Source organism: Ochotona princeps, chromosome 2, assembly GCF_030435755.1.
Source record: "Ochotona princeps isolate mOchPri1 chromosome 2, mOchPri1.hap1, whole genome shotgun sequence".
Lineage (NCBI taxonomy): Eukaryota > Metazoa > Chordata > Mammalia > Lagomorpha > Ochotonidae > Ochotona > Ochotona princeps.
Window position 1 is genome coordinate 112,810,442 of NC_080833.1, and position 24,024 is coordinate 112,834,465.

The 24,024-nt window shown below is 47.3% G+C and overlaps 1 protein-coding gene across 2 annotated transcripts in view; it reads left to right on the plus strand.

The window, feature by feature from the left end:
* Positions 1–509: 509 nt before the first annotated feature.
* The window catches only part of CADM3 (cell adhesion molecule 3), a 29,468-nt gene continuing 5,953 nt past the window's right edge, over positions 510–24,024 (plus strand). Inside the window, exons 1-6 of one of the 2 annotated variants that reach the window (XM_004589060.2) lie at positions 510–767; positions 18,063–18,164; positions 20,424–20,564; positions 21,015–21,167; positions 21,702–21,839; positions 22,107–22,277. In XM_004589060.2, the coding sequence (XP_004589117.1) occupies positions 686–767; positions 18,063–18,164; positions 20,424–20,564; positions 21,015–21,167; positions 21,702–21,839; positions 22,107–22,277 (787 nt within the window). In that variant the 5' untranslated portion in view covers positions 510–685. The remainder of the gene's footprint in view (positions 768–18,062; positions 18,165–20,423; positions 20,565–21,014; positions 21,168–21,701; positions 21,840–22,106; positions 22,278–24,024) is intronic. The other variant, XM_004589061.3, reaches the window with a different exon arrangement.

Consider the following 24,024-nt stretch of genomic DNA (forward strand, 5'->3'; position numbering starts at 1 on the left):
TGCTGGACAGCCAACCCAGGAGCTTAAGCGAATGAAGTCAGAGACTTGTGCTTTTAGACTGGTGAGGGTAACCAGTCTCCGCTGGGGAGGTGTCTGGGCACATGACTCATAGGGAGACCCCAGGGTTGATGGGCATCCCCAGTCGCCAAAGAAGGGAAGGCGGGGCTGGAGGATCTCGGTCTAGTGGGCACGCCCTTGCCCAGGCCTGCAGTGGCCGCTCTCGCCAGCTGGCCCACCGCCCTTCCCGATTCCCCTCCTTCCACCCCAAGCCTAAGAGGGGTGCGCGCTGGGTCCCACTGCTGAGCCAGCGCCCTCCCTCTGCTCCACACCCGAGCTGGACTGGCGGAGCTCCCGGGGGAGAAGGTGGAAGGCACCACGAAGGCGTGGAGGGGGTGTGAGAAACGGGGGGAGTGGGGAATGCGGCAGCCCGGCCCCCCCGCGACCGGCCCAGCCCCCCGTTAGCCCCCCTCCACCTCCAACCGAATGGTTTGCTCCGAGCGCCCTATTTAATCCCCGCGACTGCAGCAGCGCCGGTTCCCTCCCGGTCCCCGCCTCGGCCCCGGGCTCCGAAGCGGCTCGGGGGGCGCCCTTTCGGTCAGCGTCGTCGTCTACCCCTTCCCCATCCCCATCCTCCGGGGACCCAAGTTCGCCAGCGCCCAGCCTGGGGAGCCGGCCGGGAAGCGCGATGGGGGCCCCTTCCGCCCTGCCCCTGCTCCTGCTTTTCGCCTGCCGCTGGGCGCCCGGCGGGGCCAACCTCTCCCAGGACGGTGAGTGCGGGAGGGGGCGGCGCCAGGGGCGCGGGGAGTGACCCGGGGTCGGAAGCCGGGCAGAGGGAGCCTGTTGGCTTTGTTTGGCACGGGGGTGGGGGGGTTGTTCCGAGTCGCCTGGCGAGGCGGGCACCCTTGCGTGTGCCTGCCAGCCTCGCTTCGCCGCCGGACCGGCGTGGGCACCCCGTGTGGGGCTGCGTGTGCACCGGCTTGGCACGTCGGGGATGGAAGCCGGCTAGCAGCGAGCAGCCCGGGGGTCTGCCGGTGTGGACGTCCGTGTGCGCGTTTGGGTGTGCGCGTCTGTGTTGGTGTCTGGCTCTGCGTCTCTGTGGCAGTCTCCGTGTGTGTATGTCTGTGTCGGTGTGTGTTGGGGGCGGAGTGAGATGTGTCGCTGCTTTAGGCAGGGCGTGTGTCGGGTGTTTGTGTCTGTGTGTCTGTAGGGGTTGGGAAGCCGGTGCGAGACCCGAAACTGCTGTGTGCAAACATTTCTGCTCTCCGCCCGTCTCCCACCCGCGGCGGAGCGCCGAGTGGGCAGGGAAGGGGGCCTGGGTGAGGCTGTGGAGGGGGGCGTGGGCAACGAAGGGGGGCGCTTCTCCTTGGAGCAAAACAACACCACCGGGCGGAGGGCCCCCAGTATGCCAGTATCCCTAGCGGCGGCGGGGGCTGGGAAAAGAAACCCAGACAGGAGCGGAGGAGGGTGCTGTGTGGGAGGGGGCTTGGAGGAGGCTGGGCAAAAGGAAGGTTCAAGATATTTGGGCAGAGGGGGATACATGGGAAACCCAAAGCTGTCCTGAGCTAAATTCTTCCCTGATTTTCCGCGACTTGGGGGTGGGGTGGCATCCCTAGCCCCTCTGCCCCAGTCTGGCACTCAACCCCTCTGTGACGAAGGGAGGGAGTGGGGGAGAAAGGAGGCGGGACCGGAGTGAGGGGACTTGGGGGAGAGCCCCTCCCGAGCCCCTCCCGCCCAGGGCCAGGCTATGTAGGTCAGCGCCATGGGGGCACCTCAGCCTTCTTAAAGGCTACTGGCAGTCAATGGGGTGGCGTGGGGGCAGTCGACAGGGAGACCAGCAAGGGAGCACAGCTCGGAGGTTTGGGTCCTCTGAGGCGGCCGGCAGGCTGCGAAGACACTGAAGGAATGCATCCTCCCCTTCTCCCTCAGCCCGCCCCAGGAGGGGGGCTGCGGTGGGGGAAGGGAGAGGGTCCTCCTGGACTTGTCGGAGCAAAGGGAAGTGGGGAGAATGAGAGAGAGAGAGGGTGGTGGCTGTGCCCGGCCAGATGCCAACGGAAAACAGAACCGCAGGGGAGGAGAAAAGGGGAGGAGGCTCCTAGGCGATGGACCCAGTGGCCAGCAGGGATGGGCACAGGGCGGGGCGGGGTGGAGAGGGGAGGGGTGGAAGCTGGGCTGGATGATGTAGAGGATTTCATCCGAGGCAAACAGGCGAGGAGCCAGAGTGCTGAAGGGAAAACCGCCCCACCTCGCCTGACCTCTTCCCCTAGCTAGGACTCCATCATGATAAGGGGCTGACCCAGGTATGGGAGGCCCTGGGAGATCCTCTCCCTATGGTTGGGTAACTCACTCTTCCCACTCCTCACCCATCAGGCCCCCCAGAAAGTTTCTGCCAGAAACACTTCAGATGCTGGCCCCTCCTCTTCCCTCCATGGAACAACCCCCCCCCTTCCCCAGAGGCCTGCACTGCTGACCCCAGTCCCTGAGGAGGTGAGGAGAGTCCTGAGGGAGAGCAGGCTACTAGCAGGGTAAAGAGAGGCTGCCCGGTGTTTGTGCCTCAGCAGAAACCCTTCCACTAATCCATGACTTTCAACTTCAGCCCCTGGCTTTCCCATGGTTCAAGCTGAGCTCAGGGGACATTCGTGTGACCCAGACAGCAGCTGGTCAGCAAGAGGAACTGATGGTGTCAGGCTGAGAGCTGAAAAGATGTCATCCCAGAAAGCTGTGAGCTGCTTAGGATGTGAACACCAGAGACGGTGCACATCTGTACAGTAGGCAAGTCTTCCCCACTGCTCGATTCTTTCTTGGCCCGCAACAAAGGGGCAAACTCTACTTCTGGTTTATAGAGGAGAGGAAATGAGAAGAGAGTTTGAAATCCATCTCAGAGCAGTGGCTTGAGTGCAGAGAACAGAAACGGTAACTTGGGTATGGGGAGTTTCTAGAGAAGATGCCAGGCAGTCAAAGATGAAGTAGATGTCACTTTTCAAAGAAGAGTGTAATTCAGTGTCACTTTCCTTATGGAAGATCATCTCTACAGACAGTGGTCGTCTGTATAGTGTGCAGGAAGTGTGAGATCTCTTTTATATTCATTCTGTTTCGTAGTTTCTGGAACTAAGAAGACCAGCTCAGATTGTGGGAAGTAAGTGCATAGATGTAATGCTTATGAACTGGTGCTCCTAAGGGATCATCTCTTGGTTGGCCTGGGGCCCAGGGGCAGAGAATTAGACAATATTATCTTAACTGGTACTATTTGACCAAAAGTAAGAGTGATGTGGTGTGAAGGTTTAAGGACAAAGTATCCTAACATGCTCAGGCTTGAATGGCCAAGGCTGTTGTGGTAGAGTAGCTACTTCCATTTAGAATAAGGAAAATAAAGTTCCTGTACTGCTGAGGTACACAGCTCCCTGAAGTATAGCATAAAACTTTTAAGGCTCATAAGATGGAACAGGGATTGGAAGGCTATAAAAAGGGAAGCCACTAATATCTGAACTGGCCAATGGTGCCATGACTAGCAGGTCGCAAAGGGTTATGACATTCAGAACTTGCCATCTGCCCTTCCTTCTCACATTTCTCCATTAGTATTGGCAGAAGTTGACAATTCTAGGTTTAGAGGATACAAGGCCTGTGGTCATTCTCTGTGGTGGGCCGCTTGGTGTTCAGCACTGTGAACAGCCTTCCTCCCTAACTATTTCCAGCACTCCAGGAGTTGACTCAGTGTAGAGGCATATGCATGGGCAGCCTTGCTTTTTCTTTGGACCATGTTACAGCAATGTAACCTTGTGCTGCAATGTCCCACGCATGAGTATCTTTTCCTTTCCAATGACCTTCTGTCCACTGTCATCCATTCTGCAGCCCCTTGGCCTTGTGCCCAGTATGAAGATCATGCCCAATGTCCTGGAGAAGTCCAGCAGGCATCCACTCTAGTGCTGCCCACAGATTTCCCTGGCAGAACTACTCCATCCGGAGTCTTATTTTTGCAGCTATAACTGTTCTTTTCTGCTACTGTCTCTTCCTAGCTGAATCTGTAATACATTCTTGGGGAGAATTCACTGCCCTTTTAAACATGCACATTTTTTTCTGGCATGAAAAAGTACAGACCATCAGAGAGACACTGGCTAGTGAAGTTAATTCCATGAAGAACCATCCTGCTTCATGTGGAACCCAGTGTATGGGTTGTCAACTGCTTACTCAGAAGTTAGGCGAAATATTGTATCCTGAGCTTTTCCCGGATGTGGGCCTTGGCATTAACAGGTTGCTCTAGAGGTTTGTCTCATCATTTTTTAAGGTATGGAACCCATTTATAACAGACCAAAGGAGAACTAGGAAGTTCTTACAGGGAAGTGAGACCTGTAACCATTTGCTTCTTCTTACTGGCTTCCCCACACACTAATAATTCTTAATGTACAACCTGGGGTTAACTTGAAATTCTTTGCCCTTGACTGACACAATGAGCCAGTTCTCTACCCTTAGTCTCTCTCTCCATCTTCCAACTGAGGAAGAAAGGAGGTCCAAGTTTGATTTCAACAGTGCCTTGTTGGGGATATTCACTATTCACTTGAAGAGAGTGACTCATAGTTCTGCAGGCACAAAATTTCACAGATGGTATCACTTTGGTGTTCTGGTCACTGCATAGCACACTGGGAAGTTATTCCATTGCTCTGCAAATCTTTGGATTTTATTTGTGTACCTCTTATAGTTACTGATTTCTTGCAGCCTACATGATATGCACAATACTATCAAAAACTGTTTTTCCTCAAGTCACATACTAGGGAAAAAAATCTTCAAAATTTATCACTAGAGAAATAAAATGACTAGGACTGTAACTAGTCACAGTCTTTGCTGTTCCCTACTCCAGTGAAATTGTATGGTGCTTCTACGATTCCCAGTTTTGTCACCTAATTCTTAATAATGCAATTTCATATGAAGATGGTTATCTAGGTTCCAAATTCTTTTTGAAAGCAAGCTCTGAACTGGACAAACTCCTTACTGACTACTCAATAAAAACATCCAGATTGCTAGAATGTCTGAGTGATTGTATCTCATTTTATTTTATGGTAGAATCTAATATTTTCTGTTAACCCTTGGTTATAGGCCCATGTATAGGAACACTTTGTTTCCTATATGGGGTCATGTCCTGGAGGTCCACCCATAAACTCTGAAAATAACAATCCCCATGAGACTGTTTACAAGGGACAGGAAGAAAAAAAACATAGAGAGAGAGAGATGATCATAAAGAGCCTAGAGAGGCAATCTATTAAAAAATTCAAGTCTATAAAAGCTCAGTAAAATCAGGATAAACATTTCCATATCAGTGTAAAATAGAGAACGGGTTTCCAAGGCCAAAGTCCTATCTGTATATTCAGGATCATCAGTTGTAGTAATTCTTTACTAGGTCAGACAAGCTTACGTTCAGAGCTCTTACAACTGCCCGAGTAAAAACTCAATCAAATTTTGCTATATGCAATAAGGTGAGCCACGCCTTCTAGTACTGAGTCTTGAACCATGAAACTACTGAGATCTTTGCACAATAGATACTCAGTAAAGCTACATGTTCTTCAAAATACAACAAAAACTCGAGTAAGAATCATATACTCTTTTACCAAAATTCCCCTAAGCCTAGAGAGTTACCAAATTTGCAAGCTAACACTAGGTCCTGAGGTAAGTGGTTTTTCTAAGAGGTAGAGTCCCATACCTCTTTTCCATGTGCCATCAAACCTGTGTTGTTTACAGAAATTATGAATACATCAGTTCTTTGAAACATCTCATGCCCTACTGTTTTTGAGGGGACACAGGTATTGTAAAATAAACCTAGTTTCATACATAGTAAGTTTTGGCAAGCTAAAACCCTCTTTATCACCATAATACCTAAGTATGTGGCATAGTTAGAGAGGCATATGATGACAAACTCATTCAGGGATGGTCCTTATTTGTTTGTACAGTCTCTTAGGTACATGTGTAATAGATTCAAGCAAAGTACTTCAGAGGGTCTTTTAGAGCAAATGATGATTCTGACCGTTGCTCTGTTGTTCATGTGCTCCAGAGCAGGCTGCCTGGCCCCTAGATTTCACTGTTCTTTGTTGAAGGAACCACCTGTGCTTTGAGCTCTCCATGGTGCTAGCTTCTGACAGTGGTTCTTCTTGTTGCTCTCCAAGGTCCTGCTTTACCTCTGTTTCAAAATCTCTTATCTCTCAACAATGCAGTCCCCCCCAACCAGAAAGGCATGATCTTGATTATTGTCCCCATTCTGCCACACCAGGAAAAAGGAACAAAATTCAGATCTTTGGAGTTCTCCTAGCCATCTAATTAGTTGTGGAAAGGGGACAAATGGGCAAGTAATTCTCAGGTTAAAACAGAAGTGTCTTTTCAGATGCTTAGGTAATCAAGACCTACAATGACTTTGAATGGTCTCAAGTGGGATTTTTGTCCTATCTGGACTTACAGATTGAAAATAAAACAAAAATAGTCATTTTTATTTGATGACCCTTCCACTGCTCGTATATGATAAACATATATATATATATAAATGTTTATATACATATAAACATATATAGACTTGGGATGCAAAGCAAGTTCCACTGAGCTATGTTCCTCTTAACAGCTCTCTGAACATGACACTATAACTCCAAAACTCCAACTGTTTGGTCATGGTGTTAATTTTCCCCTTTTCCCTCAACCTTAAGAAATACAAAGACAATACTGGGGGGAAAAAGATCATCAGAAGAGATAATGGAGGAATTCAATATATCAAACAGGCTTCAAAAACAAACACTAAAACCCTGACCTCCACTTCTACAGCAATTTTGTACTGATGGCCTTAAATATAATCATCCCATCACTGCATTTAGGTACTTGGCCATATCTCAGTCGATGCATCTTTAAAACTGGACTCTGCTGCTCTTTGGGAATGTCTGCCAATAAGCTGATGATGTCAACTGTGGCAAGAAGCCGAGAATGCTCAGCCTCTGTCAGTCTAAGATGAGCCAACCTATTCCTCATATCACATCACAACCATGTAAGCTTCTGATTTTGTCCATGTCAATTTCTACCTGATAGTTTATAAAAGAGTTCATCCTTATGAATTACTTACTGCAACACTCACTTGGGGAGACAGGCTTCCAGATGAATTTCTAGCACCCCTCTTTTATCTCCTTATTTGAAACAAGGAGAAACTGTATTCCTCAAGGACAGGTAATGGAAGTGATTTATCTCTATGAGCAAGCCTTCAGAAAGACAGAATCAGGGTTACAGGAACAGCTGGAGTATTTCTGATCTACTCATCTCCCTAAGTCTTCTATTCTCCTGAAGAACAGGTGTATTTCAGCAAGAATTCTAACATATTTTTCAATGTATGTATCGTCCCTCTATAGGAACTCTTACCTCTGGGATTCTCTTAACCCTTTCATTTCTCTCCATTTTTTTTTTAATGAGGTCTTCATGAGGGCATGAAGGAAGTTATTCAGCTAAAACATTATCTTCCCCCAGGTTTTATTTCCCTCTGTACTCCCCCGCACCCCCACTAGACTTACACTAATTGTGTATTGATTGGTAATTATAAGCACCTTTAGCTCATTTACTTCCAATTCCGGGCCAGGAAGGTCAGGTGCATCACCTTGCCCGAGGGAAAAGAAGAAAGAAAAAGAAATGAAGGTTGATGCTTCAGTCATTCATCTCTAAGCTAGCCATTGTTTATCTCTCCCTTTACTTCATATAGTCTCAGATATCAAAAAGATATCATGGATAACTGTTGCTTCCAAAACAAATTTCAATGGAATTATGCAGATCTATGGTTCATTTTTCTGTGTCCTGGCTGCTTCCAATTCTAATTCTAGAATCACAGCCAAATCCCCATACTGGCTAAAAGGCACCAAAAAGTGAACTGGTCTGTTGAATCCTTAACTTAAACCTTATATTTCTTAAATCCAGTAAGTCTCCAATAAGTACATCAGTGGTAGGTAACTTGAGACTTAGCACAATGACCAGACTTTGATCAAAGTCTGGAACCAAGTTCTTCTGATATTATAAAATGTGAGTTTGACCACCTTCTCCTAATCATTTCTCACCTGACGAATGCAAACATTTCAGTGTCACAGTTATATTAACTAGTTCTTAGTAGTTCTTACTCTATCTCTTAAGGATGAATTGTTCCCCAAAACATATTGTGTTTTCTACTCTAAATCTCCTTCCTATAATCTCATACAAATATAAAAACCACCATCACTAAGCCCCTAGGCCTTCCACATTTTCGTTTATCCTCAATTGCTGATTAATGCCAACTCTTTTTCTGGTTTCCAAGCCCTGGAGTCCAATGTCAGTGGCAGATGGACTGTGCCTCTGCCCTCGGGAGGAGAGGATTCTGGCCTTTTCCTGGGGAGTTTGAACAGAACAGAGAGCCTGAATCCTGCTTTGGGGTGAATCTCTTGAGTTTAAGCCATATGGTTTTCTGGAAGTCAGGGATTCTGATTAATATGGACATGTGAAAAGGGCTCTGTATCTAGGTCATAATAAAAACTGTGTATTTTGTGTGATAGAAAACACTGTGAGAAATGAACAGTGAAAGACTGAAGTATGTGTCTCTTTGAGAGCCAGATGCTGAAGGCAAAAAAAGAGTATCCAAGCCAGAAAATACAGAAAAGAAATTGAGTGTAGACCTGCATTGAAGAAGAGGAACTCAGTGGAGGTTTAAGTGTAGAGGAAGAAATATTTATGTCAAAACAGTATGATTTGCCATGTGGGTGGACTGTGAGTTCAGCAGACCTGGGAGAATGTATCTGTTTCACAGAAGAGTTAAATTCTCAGAAAAACACAAAGGAAGGCTATTGTGAACAGTGGGCTACTCTTTTAAAAATACAGGGGTTTTTTGGTAAATTGATAAGAATGGGAGGAAGAACATAAGTGTCAGTTAGGACTGGGGGAAGCAAGGAAACTAGAATAGTGTGGGTATAAGGCATTGAACATATTCTTCTTCATGTAATGCTCCTCACCATTGCCCTGAGCCTGTCATCCACACTCTGATTCTCATCATCCACTGAAGGGGAACAGTAAAAACAAGTCAGGAAAATCGGAACCAGCAGAGATAAATGCTTTCTTGCCTGACTTCTAAGAAATTACACTTTTTCACAGCATTGTTATCCCACCACACTGAGCCATCAGCCTGAAATATCTGATGTGCAGTCTAAAGAGCAAAGGAGAATAAAGCAGAGTCCATTGAGAAAGGGAACACATCCATGCATGCACACCAGTTCTGAGTTATGGGTCAGGCACTGGAGAGCATGAGCAACGTGTCCTCACCCTCGGGGGATTTATTCCTTACTTCTCCCTGGTTTTGTGAGCTTTCTTGTTCATTCTCAGTCACAATTTTCCAACATCGCTTCCAAAGACCTATCATGAGTTCTAGCTTTGACTTGACTATGTTTCCTTCTCTAGATACTTAACTAAAATGAGGGCAGGGACATTTTCTCCAGTTCCGCACATGTGTGGAAGCAGAAAGATGTAGGGAAAAGGCACAGAATCCAAAACTCAGTGTAAGGAGGTGTAGGGGAGTTCAGATGAAGTCTGCCTTCCTGACTGTGCAGCATTAGACTGCAGTTCACAAGCCACACCTGTTGTGATTTCTGAAGTGTATGGTTGTGGTGGAAGGCAATAAGGAGATGGGATATAGACTTCTCTCATCCCTGGCATTGGGAGTCTTCCCTGTCAGTACCTGCACAGAATCCATTCTCCAGAAGTTCTTATGAGCTGTCCCTGCTCACTCCTTCCCAGGTTGGCCCACTCTTTCCCAGGACATTTGCATCAAGAACACAGGCAAGCAGGAGCTGAGGCCAGGAAGCAGTTCTTTGGAGATGAGGCCCCTTTCCTGTTTGACTCTTCACTGCAGCTCTCATTGCTACAACTAAGTATTGGCTACGCAGGGGCCTGTTTTGATTGGGGGCCAGGCCAGGGCTCCCTCCCAGTGCTAATGCACTGAGAACACTGACTCAATAGCAAATCAAAGCAACAGCTGTCCCCACCTCCTTCTCTGCCACCCACTTCCCAGTCTCTGCTCCTCAGAATCTTAACTAAGTCTCTGAGTCCCCACCCCCACCTCAGCCTACCACAAACCCACTTCTGCCTCCAGATATTTTCTCTCTAGCTCCAGAATAGGACAGCCTCCTCTGTTTTTTTTTTTTTTTCTCTCTTGTCTTCCAGCCCCTGTCTTCTATTTCACAATCAGGTTAACATCCCCGTGACGCTCTTCTGTGCAGGTGCAAGCAGGCAAACACAGACTCGCGTGTACAAGCACATGCCCACAGACAGCACGTCCTCGCAGTCACCCTTTGTGGCTCTTAAGAATCTGTCAATGACTTTTGCCCATTGGCCTCATCTTTGATGGGAACTGGAGTGTGCCGGGAAGCCTGAAGTTTGTGAACAGCCATCTGTCAAACCTTCAGGAACTCCCTGCACATTCACCCACACGCCTCCAACCTGCTTGGCATTTAGGAGACTTACTTTCCCTAGAGGCTTGGGATCTGGCGGCTGCTTGCTACCATATACCAGGAGATGAAAAGAAGATGTGTTATTTGTCACTGGAAGTGAATCACACTCAACGGCAACTTAACCTCTGAGTTAGCTGCTACACAAAGACTGCTACAAAATAATGAGCTCAGGAAACCAGGGTTATCACCACAGTCCACACATACTGCCTATATGACCGTGATCAAGTCCCAAAACCTCTCTGAAGCCTTGACTCCTTCATCTTTAATATGAGAAGGTTGGATTGGAGGCTAGTAAGATCATGTCAACTGTAAAGGTATCCATCTTTACCTATCATACAAAGAAGAATATTTGGGGCAGAATGAAGTGTAGCAGGAAGAAGACCAGAAACATTGGTGATAGAAAATTAAAGGACACCCATCATTCCATCTTCTGTCTGATAGAATCAGAGAGATCTTAGAAATAACCACTTCTGGCCATTAGGGGTCAATAGAAAATGACAGGATATGTAAGTTGACTGTAGGATTTTAGGAAATGTATAAAACATATTTATTCACAACATTTTTACATCCAGTAGTTTCTAAACTCATGTATATAGACAGATGTTTGGAATCATTATCTTTGTTTCTTATAGTAAGAACAGAGGGTTAACACCAAGATATGCTTTGTATTTTCCCTCTGCCCTTAGACCCACCACAAGCAAGCTAGTCAGCTCCTCCCCAAATATTCTTCCTCATTCAGAAGGGGAACACATCACCATACACCACATCCCGGGAACAAAGGCCTTTCATTTCAGTATGTGGGATGGAACCAAAGCATCTCTCTAAACCTGCACTGATAACCTCTGTGAACTCAGTTTGGGAACCAGTCCCTTCCAAACCTGAATCTCTTCAGTAATGCATAAGTGAGTGTCCCTGGTCCTGTAAATCCTGAATCTCTAGCCAAAGCTTTACCAAGCTAAGGAACTAATCAGCAGTAGGGCTCCTCCAAGAGAAGTTTCTGTTCCATACCCCTATTTGCCATCTGTACCTCTCACTTGTATCCTGTGTGCATCCTAGGAGAGTAAAGCAAATCCAGCAGAGAGTAGTGACTTGGGGCCCAAGAGGATGCTTGATAAACAAGACTCCAGGAGGAAAAATGAGAGAACCAACAGAAATAATAAAGGGAGCAGCAAGGAGGAGCCACATCTCAATAGCCTAGACAGAAATAAGGTACAGAGGTACAGATGGCAAGAAGGCTCAGGTAGTGACTGAGCTCTCATGACTGAGTTCCCAGCAGACTCGTGACTGAGCTCTCAAGGTCTGAAGTCAGTGCGAACTGGAGTGCATCTGAACTAAGGAAAAGAGAACCTTGAGGACACCCTGCTGCCTGTGAGGGGATAGTGCCCATCCCTAAAGGAGCAATACAGAAAGAAGGAAATGCACAGTCCCAGGAAGGAAAGAAGGAAATAGTCCCAGTGACAAAGTAGCTTCCACTTCTTGTGGCCCAGCTTCTTATCCTTGCATTAAAATATCATAACTGGGGCCCGGCGTGGTGGCTTAGCAGCTAAGATCCTCGCCTTACATGCACCAGGATCCCATATGGGCACCGTTTCATGTCCTGGTGGCCCCGCTTCCTATCCAGCTCCCTGTTTGTCGCCTAGGAAGTCAGTCAAGGATGGCCCAAACCCGTGGGACCCTTCACCTGTGTATGAGCCCCAGAAGAAACTCCTGGCTCCTGGGTTCAGATTGGCTCACTTGTGGCTCCTTGGGGGAGTGAATCAGTGGATGGAAGATATTCCTTTCTGTCTCTCCTCCTCTCTGTATATCTGACTTTCCAAGAAAAATAAATAAATCTTAATAAACAAAAAAGAATAGCACAACTATCATGAACTGGGCCTTTAGGGGAGGACAGACAAAGTTAGAGAGGGCTAGAAGACAGGAAGTGGGAGAACCACTCAAGTCATCAGAGTCTGAGAAAAAAAAACCCTGACTTCAGTAAGCCTCGCATAATTCTGGCTGCCCAAGAGCAACTGTGGAAAGTTGAGTGTAAACAGAGTCTTTGTGAACAAGATTCTGTGCTCTGAACTCCAAACAACTCCCCCAAATTTTGGAGTCACTGTCTAAATCAGGATTCAGAGGGAACCAGTTCAGTTTCTCCCAAATGCAGAGCGAGGCATCCGTTGCCAAAAACACATGTGGCCCTGAGCATAGACCAAAGCTCCAGGGGCTAAGAGCTAATTCTGGCTTAGGCAAGTCTACGCTCCTGTGTGTGATCCAAATGTTCCTCAGAGTTGACCAAGAAGCTGAAGTTGGGAGAAAGTAGCATGAGATCCTGCAGTCAGGAGGCTTTGAAATGGGTGTGGATGCACTGTTCCGAAAGTGGGTCTGGGCCTTCAGTATCCAGGACCACAGCCCCCAGGATGGTTTTTCCCTTGGAGATAACACTCCTCCGCCCACCTGCCATGGCGTCGTGAGGAATAACAAGTAGGCTGGGATGAATGGTATTTTTAACTCTGGAGTTAGAGAAATGCTGAGTCATCATCATCAGCATCACCATCATCATCAACTCCTCCTCAGGGAGATGGCTTTCAGCACAGTCAGGGGAGTGGGGCTCTGGACCCGAGCCCTGGTGCAGCAAAGCTATGTAGGAAAGAAAACCCTATTCCCTTGTCCAACCAGGCCAGATGTGCATTTGTGACTCTGTTTATGCCCTAGGGTCACTATGTTGTAGGTAGGTCTCCAGAACAGGCAGGGCAGGGAACACACATAATCCAAGCGATGAGGGATTGTGCTGGTAGTCTATCATGGACTCCCCTACCGGAGCCACAGAAATGGGAGACATGATACGTTTTTATTCATGTAAGTCACTCAGTTATTTAGTCAATAAATATTTATTGAGCACTTACTATGTGTGAGTTCCTGTGCCAAGACTGAAAAACTCAATCATGGGAGCCAGTGCATGCTTTAAAGCACACATTAGTAAGCCCTGATTCCCACCTCTCTACTCGTAATCTGAAGAAGCAACCAGAAGGAAATCAGTGGGTGAAAGGGCTTCTCTGTCCTTGAAAGTACAGAGGCTCTGAAGGTACTAGAAACCCATGGGCGAATAAAACAAGAATGAAAGCCTCGAGGCAAATGGAGGAAAACAAAAAGATGATCTAGAACCCAATCTGGGCCCAGGTTCTAGAACACTCAGAAATTGTTTAGATTTTGGAGGGAGGGGGCTAAGTCACTAGTAACTAAGTGAGTTTGCAGCTTGGTTAACTGTATTGCCAGGCACTTAGGAGTGCACCCCACTGGGGTTTTACGGAAGACACATTAAGAAATCCTACAAGATAGAATTCAGTAAGTACCAATCAGAGCATGGCCACTGCCACAATCTCCAATTTGCTGCACTGTTATTTTTGTTCTAGCGCATACAGGTGTCGTGTTTATTGTTTGGGTGAGTCACCCTTCGCTGGCATTTCAAGAGGAATCTCACCCTCCACTCCCTGCGCACCAGTAACACACACAGGCATGCTTCCCAAGTACAGGGGTGACACGGAGAAAGCTTAGGCTTTGCTGCCAGAGGGACCTAAGCTCAAAATCTGTCCTATCCCAACTCTCAGTAGTTACATCATACGGACAAGTTCTTAAATTCAGTTTTCACATGTGCATGATCATTCTGATGAAAAGGTTGTTCTGGAATAATGAATACACAGCGTGTAATTTGGATCTTGACACACAGTGTATCGACGACAGTCAGCTCCCTCTGTCACAGATTGCTACAGCTTCAGTCTCTAGGTGCTCCCCTCCCCACGGCAGGCTGTTTCTTCCATCCTGAATGGTTTGCCCTTTCCTCTGTACCAGCAGGTTTTCAGTCTAGTTCTCACAAAAGAAGATGCTCAGCATCTGATTCACTTAATAAATAAATATTTATTAAGCACCTTCTATGTGTAATATGCTGTATTAGAGCCAGCAGCGGAGACAAAGATGAATCAGATATCAGCAGTACTTGGAGTTTCTCTAGGAAGCAAGCCAAAGTAGAAAGTGATTTAAGGAAAGTGGATAAAGTACTGTAGATCAAGAGAAACAGGACCTCATTTCCATCTGGGGAAATCAGGGAAGACTTCTTAAAGGAGGTGCCACCACTGAAAGCAGTCTTTAAGGGGTGAAAAGGACTTACTCATGAGAGGGTAGATGAAGGGCTTGACCCACCAAGACATCTTACGCACAGAGAAGGGAATGGACATGGGAGAGGATTCTCTAGAACTTTCTGTGTCTGGAATAAGGGATGAGACAAGTGGAGAAAAGATAAAGAATGGCCAGGCCTGTCCATCCGGCCACACAGGACTGCAAAGGTCAAGCTACCAACCTGGATGTCATCCACAGACAATGGAGGGTCGGATGATTTCTCGGGGGAAACTGTATGGTCAGGCTAACCGAAGCTTTCTCATTTGCTGTTCTGCCTCGGCAGCCCAGGCCTTCCTCCCTCACCAGTGGCTGTGTGGTCCCTGTGTCTAGCCTCCTTCAGCGTCTCTGAGCAGAATTTCCTCTAATTGCACTTCAAAGGCCGCTCTGCCTTTGCGGAGCCCTCCCTACGTTTCCCTTTCCAGTCTGAATTCTTTGAAGGAACGTAGGCTGGCCTCATACATGACGGGCACAATCAGAATCCAAAGAAGGTGTGTGAAACTTTCTCAACTCAGACTATGATGTCTGTGACTTCACTGTGTTTCTGTGGATAGCACGAGAGTCACGCATCTGCTTGCAGGGGAGTGGCCGTTCAGAACCCATCACCACAGGTTTACAACGTACAAAAACAGCGAGGACACTGTCAGGCGTGTGAAGCGAGTTCTCAAGAGCAGATGTAAAATACTAAGTACAGTTAAGAATCAGAGGGAGAAACATCACCCATGTGGGAAAAGGATCCAGCCACCCTGCCAGCTTTTACAACAGTTTCGTAAAATATACAAGCCAGTGACTGTTCTGCCAGGCTACATATTGTGATACACTATGTACATTCGCCAGGATGCTGTTTATTGGAGACTAATTGCTTAATTATCAGTCCCCTCCCTCATCCAGACAATTCAGTTTGGGGTGATTGACCAAGATAGGTATTTCACATATTTATGCTATGTAGGAAATAAATTACCAGAAAAATACATGAGGGAGGGAAAGATGAAAGAAGCATGAGCAAGGGGAAAGGGGAGGACGCAGAACAAAGCTCAGGGGATGAGCTGGAGAGTGTAGACCACACTGGGCTGTGCTGGTTAACACCACGGGCAGTGCAGTGCCTCAGTGAATGCTGTGAGCCAAAGAAGGGTCCTGAGACCCCACTGTGTGCTAAAGACACCAGGCGAGTGAGGCAGAGTCCTGCTCCTTGCCAGCTCCAAGTTTGGATGAGATTGATAAATAAATCACAGACCAGTGTGCTGAAATGCTGGAAGTAGCGGGCACTCCTGAGAAGTCAGCACCAGGAAGGAAGGGGGCTCCCGAGAGGGTGCTGTTTGTGTGTCTGCTGGGCAGTCCGTAAACCTCTCTGAAAGTCAGCTTCGGGGATTCTATCTGGCTTCCTCTCTCACCGGGTGATCAGCAGATTAAATCCATGCGTGGTTGAAAATCCACTTTGGAAACTAGACTCCCCTAACAACGTATGTCAGGACTTCTTCCTTGGCTTGTTTGAGCAAAGTCCTATTTTATGACTACTCCGTAGCCTGGATACTGACAGAACACTGGTACCCTCCCCAACACCACCCTACCCCCCAGCCCCGCTACTGGGGGTCCCTCCATCATCTCTCCACTGCAGCACAAGCAATCTGATTTGCTACTGTGTTGGCCTTGGTCCAAACACAAACCCACAAACGCATAACTCGGGAAATGACACGAAGCACTCACCAGCTTCCTCCTTGGTGTTTGCAGCCAGCAGCGCGCAAGGAACTGGGCCCCCAGGAAGAATCTCCTGGCTCAGACAGCCCTGGCTGGACCCCTGGACCTTTCCTGTGCCCCCTCCTTCCCCTCTCCTCATCCCTCTGGCCTGACTGCACCAACACTTCTCTTGTGCCCCTCTCCTGCTTGCTTCTCTTTGCCTGTTATAATTTTTTTCCTTCTGTTCCCTCTGCTCTACTCCCTTGCCCCACTTGGGCATCAACGCTTCTCCTACAGGAGAACAAAGTAGCTCAAATTTCACTGGGAGATGTCCACAAGGAACATGGAGGCCTGGAAACTCTGAATCCGACCTTCCCTCAAGACTCCAGCTCCCTAACACCCCTCCCTATACCCCCCTCCCCCACCCCCCACTCCCCACCCTCCTTCTCCCCCGGCTTTGCCTTCTTCCCTTTCCTTCTCTCCCTCCCCCATCCTCCTCCTCCCTCTTCCTGTCCGCTCTTTATCCCCTCCCCTGGTTTGGTAATTCTCTTTCCTGGTCTTTTTCCCTTTCTTTCCTGGAAACTCTAAGCTTATGGCCCAGGTCCCTTTTCAATTTCCACTTCCACAGCTTCCAGCTTCTCTCGCGTCCAGCGCTGCTTTCTCTTCCCTTCCCGGCGGGCGCTCCACGAGCAAAAGGAAACCCCTGGAGAAGTTCGCGCTGGACCCCTGGACCGACGCTAGCGAGGGCTTGGGGCTCTGCTGAGCAGCTAATGACCTCACAGAATTTTATCCACTTGATTGGCTACTGCTGGGCGCTCTGGCGGGAGATCCTGAAAAGATTCGCGCGGTTGATTTCTTTGTCCCTCAGCCTCTCTCTGGGTTGGGTTGGGGAAATTGGCCAGTGACGCTACAGTACTTTACAAAAGGGATTAGGGACAACCACTAGGAAGTGAGGCATTCATTCTAACCCACTGCTTGAAAAGTAAAGGAGTCTGTTGTGCCATCGGAAGGAACAAAGTTAATGTTGTAGAGGGACTGGGGGTGAAATAGGAAAATGGCAAAGAGAATTAGCGCCTCATAGAAGGCAGAATCTGCCAGGGTGCTGTGTAACTTTCAACCCTGCCCTGATCTCTCTGTCTTCAATGACGGAGTTTCACCTTGAGGCAAATGGAGTTTCAAGTTCGATATCAGGCATTTAATTTCTCGTCTTAGTTCTTTGGTTGTGAATGACCTTGGGAGAGTCGTTTCATTCTGCTTCCACTCTACAAGAGAGAAAATGATAATGCCTGTACACCAATTGGTTAGATCTACAAAAAGGATTCAATGCGAACAAGCTTCTTTTTTAAATTATTAACCTAGTTATTTGAATGGATTATAGAGTTTTGCAGAAGGAACCCTGACCAAGGAATGAAAAACTTCTTGGTTATCTCTCACTAAATCACTTTTACCCTTAATGGGTCCCTTTGTCATCTGTGAAATGGGAGAACTGGACTGAATGACCTCAAAGAGCTCACTGGCTGTCACTTTATATGATTGACTGGTAAAGCTCAGCAGCCTGCTGGGACTCACTCCTTCAGAGGAAAAGTCATTTCTGTTTTTAGACCTCTAGTTCACTTCTCTCCCTGGGGAGAAACCCACCTTCTCTTAGGTATGCTGATAAAACCGATTTCCATCCAGGCCTAGCCTTTCCCACATCCCCAGCAACAGCAGCCTAGCCCGGTATGGAAGCAGGACACATGCAGGGCTCATCCTTGATGGAGATTCTCTCCCCAGGCTACTGGCAGGAGCAGGATTTGGAGCTGGGAACTCTGGCTCCACTGGACGAGGCCATCAGCTCCACAGTCTGGAGCAGCCCTGACATGCTGGCCAGTCAAGGTGAGAATCCAGGCCCCTCATCTCAATGTCCCTCAGCTCCTCACTCACTCATCCTCACATTGTCTCCCACTCATGTGACCTTCACGCCATGTTCTCACTCCCCTCATTACTGCACAACTCTCTCTTCCCATTTGACTTTGAAGTTCTCAGGTCTGCACCACCGACTGCTCTTGCACCTACCCCTTCCTCCTTACTCAGTACAAAGACCCACATTCACCCTACACATCATCCAAAAAAAAAAAAAAAAAAATGAAGTGATCCTTAGGGAATGAATACATCACCCAGAATAAAGAGCTCGTGGGCAGACACCATCAAGGTAGCATTCTTCTAAAGGAAGAAGGGGCAAAATGTGGCTATGGATAAATTAAAGGTTTCCCAAACCTTTCCTTTGGGAGATATTAGGGATATATCACTTCCAAATTTGCTCAGCCCGTTCCGTCACTGGTTTTCAAAACCCTAGCTATCACTCCCAAGTTAGATGATTACTTGAGAAACATTCCATTGAAAAGGAGCGCTGTGTTGAGAGTCAAGAGAACCAAGTAGAACTCACAGAAGGATTTTAGGCAGCCATTTCATCTGCATTGACTTATTGCCTACACCTTTAGAATGAGGGACTTGAATTCCAGGATCCCTAAGATCTCCCTCGGTTCTGACTTTTTATGGTGCTGAATACTACCACTAACCGCCAGGCTTTGTCCTCCGGTTTGGAAGCAGTCACCCTCACCAGCTGGTACTTGGGATCAGCTCCAGCACAGGCACCTTTACTCCTCAGAGCCTCTCTTGTGCCAGGGATACTCAGTGTTTGCTTCCCGAACATGGAGTGCCCGTAGCCAGAAAGAAAGCTGTAAACTGACAGGGAAAGGGTAAGATCAGTGACAAAGATGGCACAGGATTGTCTTTAAAGTAGGGAAAAATAAGGGCGTTTCAGAAAGTTTGTAGAAAATCAAATTAAAAGAAAAGTTAATGTTGGGGCAAACATTCAGTGATATTTGTGCAATATGAAGGATTGTAACAAAGCTAATGGAAGATGTGCATCGTGGAAAAACTGTCCATGAGCATTTTTGATGTTTGGAACCAACATAAACTGATTTCTGAATTCTATTTCCATTAACTTATTGAACATACCCTCATATAGAAACTAATTTTTGAGTTTTCTATTCAGGGTGAGCAATGCTAGTTACATAATCCAGTGCCATGAGACAGATTTTGTGGATATTTCAAAGAGTAGAAGATATTTATTTTAGATAAGTTCTGTAGAGGTCAAAGCTATTCGGTACAGAAAGACAGTCTTAAAGGTGAAGGAATCAATATTGGAAACCAGAGCTCTCGCTTTGGGAAATGTGAAAATGTGAAACAACATTGGGTAAAAGAACCAAGCATTCACGAAGTCTGAATGGCTCTCAGATAGGCCTGACCAGAAGGTGCGCTAGGGTGCAAATGGCTCACCTGCAAGAGATCGCATCAGCCCTTCCCTATTTTGTTTCATTTCATTTGACTAAGGAGAGAGGGATTAGAAAACATATTCTCATCACAGGGAGAGAAAAACGTAATCCTTCGCTCCGCACAATGACAGAAGGATGGTGATTTGGGTTTGTGGGTAGGGAGATGCGTAGGGACTGACACTAAAGGGAATCTGATAAGGGAGTAGATGACGGAAGGGAAGTTACTGTCAGAAAAATAAAAAAGTATGTCCAAGTGCATCTGTTTGTATTCCCCATATTTTGTTTGTTTTGCAGTTTTATCGGCTGCCTCTTATATAAATGAATGTACGACCCAAGGGCTGGTTTGGCCTTTTCCCCATTGTAGTCTTGGGATTATTACTCACAACTGCTTCTCCTGTGCTTGCTCTATTGGGTAGGAGGTTTCAGGAAGGCAGAGCACAGAATGGCAGATATGTATGTGTGTTCTCAAAGGTGAATGGTAGAACAGTATCAGGAAAGATACATGTGCAGTGGTATGTGCAAATTTGGGGTGCCTTTAACTCTCTAAGTGTTTGTGGTCCTGTCAGTTCATTCTGCAAACATCCAACAAGTGACTGTTTTTCTGTGTATTCAAAGCCAGAGATAATAAGGTCTGTGTCGCCCACCGTCACCACCACCCTTCCTTTTCCTTTCCCCCCATGAAGCCTTAAGAGAACACAGAAAGCTTGCATATACAAGGCCCTTGGATGGTCTGACTTAGATGAGGTGGACTTTGGCCCAGAAATGGGCGGAGGGGCCAAACAAGGCTCAGGAAATTAATTCTGCTCTATTCCTACAGATAGTCAGCCATGGACGTCTGATGAGACCGTGGTGGCTGGTGGCACCGTGGTGCTCAAGTGCCAAGTGAAGGATCATGAGGACTCATCCTTGCAGTGGTCTAACCCTGCTCAGCAGACTCTCTACTTTGGGGAGAAGAGAGGTAGTGTCCCATGAATTGTCTCTCTCTGGGCTGACACACTGACCCTGCAGTTCAGGGACTGGAAACATGGAGGTATGCTATTTGAGGGAGCAACAGTCATGGGCCCCTCAGCTGATTCTAGAGAAACTTTTATTTTTCAGCTCTGACTTTGACTATGCATAGTCTTGTAGGAGCCTGAGTGACCACTCCCTCCAGGAAGCCCCAACAGGCAGCTGTCAGTGTTGTCCCAGGGATCTCACAGGAAACATGCAAGATACACCCTACTACTAAAATGTACTTCTTGGGTTACCATGCTGAATGGCCCTACGAAGTGACTAAGTGACCTAAAGAGTGGATTTCCTCCACCTTGTTCCACAGTAACTAACCCCTTAACCCAACTAGCTGGCCTGGGATTGGAAGATAAATGTGACAGGTGCCTGTAAAAACTTCTGCTTCTGCCCATCTCCCTAGCCCTTCGAGATAATCGGATTCAGCTGGTGAGCTCCACGCCCCGTGAGCTCAGCATCAGCATCAGCAATGTGGCCCTGGCCGACGAGGGCGAGTACACCTGCTCCATCTTCACCATGCCCGTGCGAACAGCCAAGTCACTCGTCACTGTGCTCGGTGAGGCTCCCAACCCCGTGGGATTCCACACCATGCTTCCTTGCTTCCAGCCTCCCTTGGTAGGCCCTGAAGGAGCCTGGTGTCAGGCAAGCCGCTGAGGGTTTTAGGAAAGTTAGCCTGCGTTTTTCTTGCTATGGGATAAGCAAGAGATTGGCAAGGGAAACTTGAGATGTATGTGATGCATTTGGGTAAAATCACGCATCCCATCTGTCTGTAGGCTTTCATATTCATCCTGTGTTTCAATTTCTTTGCTTCCCTGGGCCTCCCACTCTTTCTGTAACCATCAATTGTGCTCGGGTTATCAGGTCATGTATGTGTCTTAGATACGCTAATATTTCCCCACAACCATACCTCCTGTCCATGGTCTTACCTTCTGGTCCTCAAAAAGTTGATTTCTGTAGTTTTCTATGCAGCATAAAACAAAGTAAAACTCAGGTATTCTTGACCCCAGAGAAGCCGTCTCCATAGGGGGAGATGACGTGTGTCCTCACAGAGCCTCTACTTCCTATCCTGGCCGTTCCCTACCCTTGGCAGGCATCCCTCAGAAGCCCATAATCACTGGTTACAAGTCATCATTACGGGAAAAGGAGACAGCCACCCTGCACTGTCAGTCCTCTGGAAGCAAACCTGCAGCACAGCTCACCTGGCGGAAGGGTGACCAAGAGCTCCGTGGTGAGTATCCACTGTCTCGGGGTTGCTGCAGGAGGAGGTGGCCCTGGTCTGCGTGCATAAGGCCTAGTGTAAGAGGAACCAGTCGGAATGCCAGCTGGTTTGTCCACACTCACTTATGTGTCCGAGCCCACGTTCTCCCTATACACACGTTTCTATTTCACAACTCCCTGTGCCTGTCTAGGCTGACACTCATTGCTTGCACACCTACAACAGGACCCCTGTAATGTGTGTACAGTAGGTAATGTTCACACTGTGTGCATGTTCTAGGAGAACCAACCAGAATACAGGAAGATCCCAATGGAAAAACCTTCACCGTGAGCAGCTCAGTGACGTTCCAAGTTACCCGGGAGGATGACGGAGCCAACATCGTGTGCTCCGTGATACATGAATCTCTGAAGGGAGCGGACAGATCCACCTCTCAACGCATTGAAGTCTTATGTAGGTCACGGGCTTGGGGGAGAAAGGCCAGGCGTGAGACGGGCATTGGTAAAAGGAAAGATGACTTTACATGAAATTACACACACAGATACATGAACAGGCAAAACATGAGATGAGGGATGACAGTGCCAGGCCAAGGGCAGGTAGTCTTTCTGCGAAAGCCCCACAGTGAGAGCTTTTAGCTTGGAGAGCTAGGGGGTCTCTCTCTCTCTCTCTCAACTACTTAACTATGCTGTGGCTACAGAAGACCAATCACAGACAGAATGTAAACAAGTGAGCTGGGCTGCGTTCCAATAAAACTTTATTTTCAGAAACATGCACCTGGCAGGGTTTGGCCTGAGGGATAAGTCTACCAACCCCTGAATGAGGCCAGTGTCACGTGACTGAACTACAAATTGCAATGTTAACTGAAGGATTAAAAAGTACTAGGACTCAGTATCTTATTGAATGGAATGCTAAGAATATCACCGTACCCAGCTGAGCTTCAGTCTATTTGATAAAAGACAGAGAAGAACATGGGATTACTGAGGTTTCTTCTCTAATGTGCCATGATTTCAGGGAAGTGTGGGTTGTGGGAAAGCAGAGCCTGCCTGCCTGGGAAAGGATCCTTAATTCCCTTTCTTACTGAAAAGGGCTCTGCTTGCCAGAACCCATGATTTTTCTTGAGATTCTGACCTGACCTGGTTTGACCACTATCCCAGCCACTGCTCCTAAGATCCTGGAATCTCTGTAGTCCAGACAGGAAGCTTCTGAGGAAGGAGGGGAACGGGAATTTCTTATCTGAGGAAATTTGGGAATTGTCCAGAATAACTTTTTCTGGTTTGAGGAAATAAGGGGGAAAGAAAAACTGAAGTTCAAAGGCATGAGACATACAGTAATGAAATACTGTGTTTCTTGTCCTAACATTAATTGAGAACATTTGGTGCCATTTAAAAAAAATAAGTAAAATTAAATAAAATAAATAAGCTTTTAATCTCCTTCCTCTGGGTGGCTCAGGGCTGGCTTCTGCACCTGACTTTCGTGTTATTTTCCCCATCACCAGACCTGTTACTCAGACTTGAATGTGAAGTGGGCTTGGGCAGTACTACTGTCCCTGGTGGGATCTGAGTCTATAGCAAGATAACCGGGTTCTAGCCCCAGTATCCGCACTGCCTACTCGTACTTCTTGGGTTACCATGCTGAATGGCCCTACGAAGTGACTAAGTGACCTAAAGAGTGGATTTCCTCCACCTTGTTCCACAGTAACTAACCCCTTAACCCAAATAGCTGGCCTGGGATTGGAAGATAAATGTGACTGTGGCTTCTGTCTCCTTTGCTGAATTATCATGAGGAAGCATTCAATCATATATGAGAAATAACTTGGTAAATTTCAAAGTTTTTTTTTTGTTGTTGTTGTTGTTGCTAGGAGGCATTTCTCTAATTAGTTTTTCTCAGTGTTAGACCTCGGAGGCCTTGGGCCCTTCTCCCCTGAGACTTGTTCTCAGGCCAGGAATAAAGTAGGTCCTTCTATGTCTGAGTCCCAAAGACACCTCTGTTCGACACTAGACCATCTGGCAATGACTCCCCAAGGGCCCACGGGTAATCAGCGCTCAGCCGATGAATGCCACACCCCAAGTACTCAATGGCTGTGGAGCCCCAGCACACCCCTTCTCTCACCCTTCCCACTGCTCTTTGTCCTGTTTGGGTTAACTGGCTCAGGTTCATTCACTGGTTGTCAAGGGTGGCTCTGTCCTTCAGGGAAGCCCTG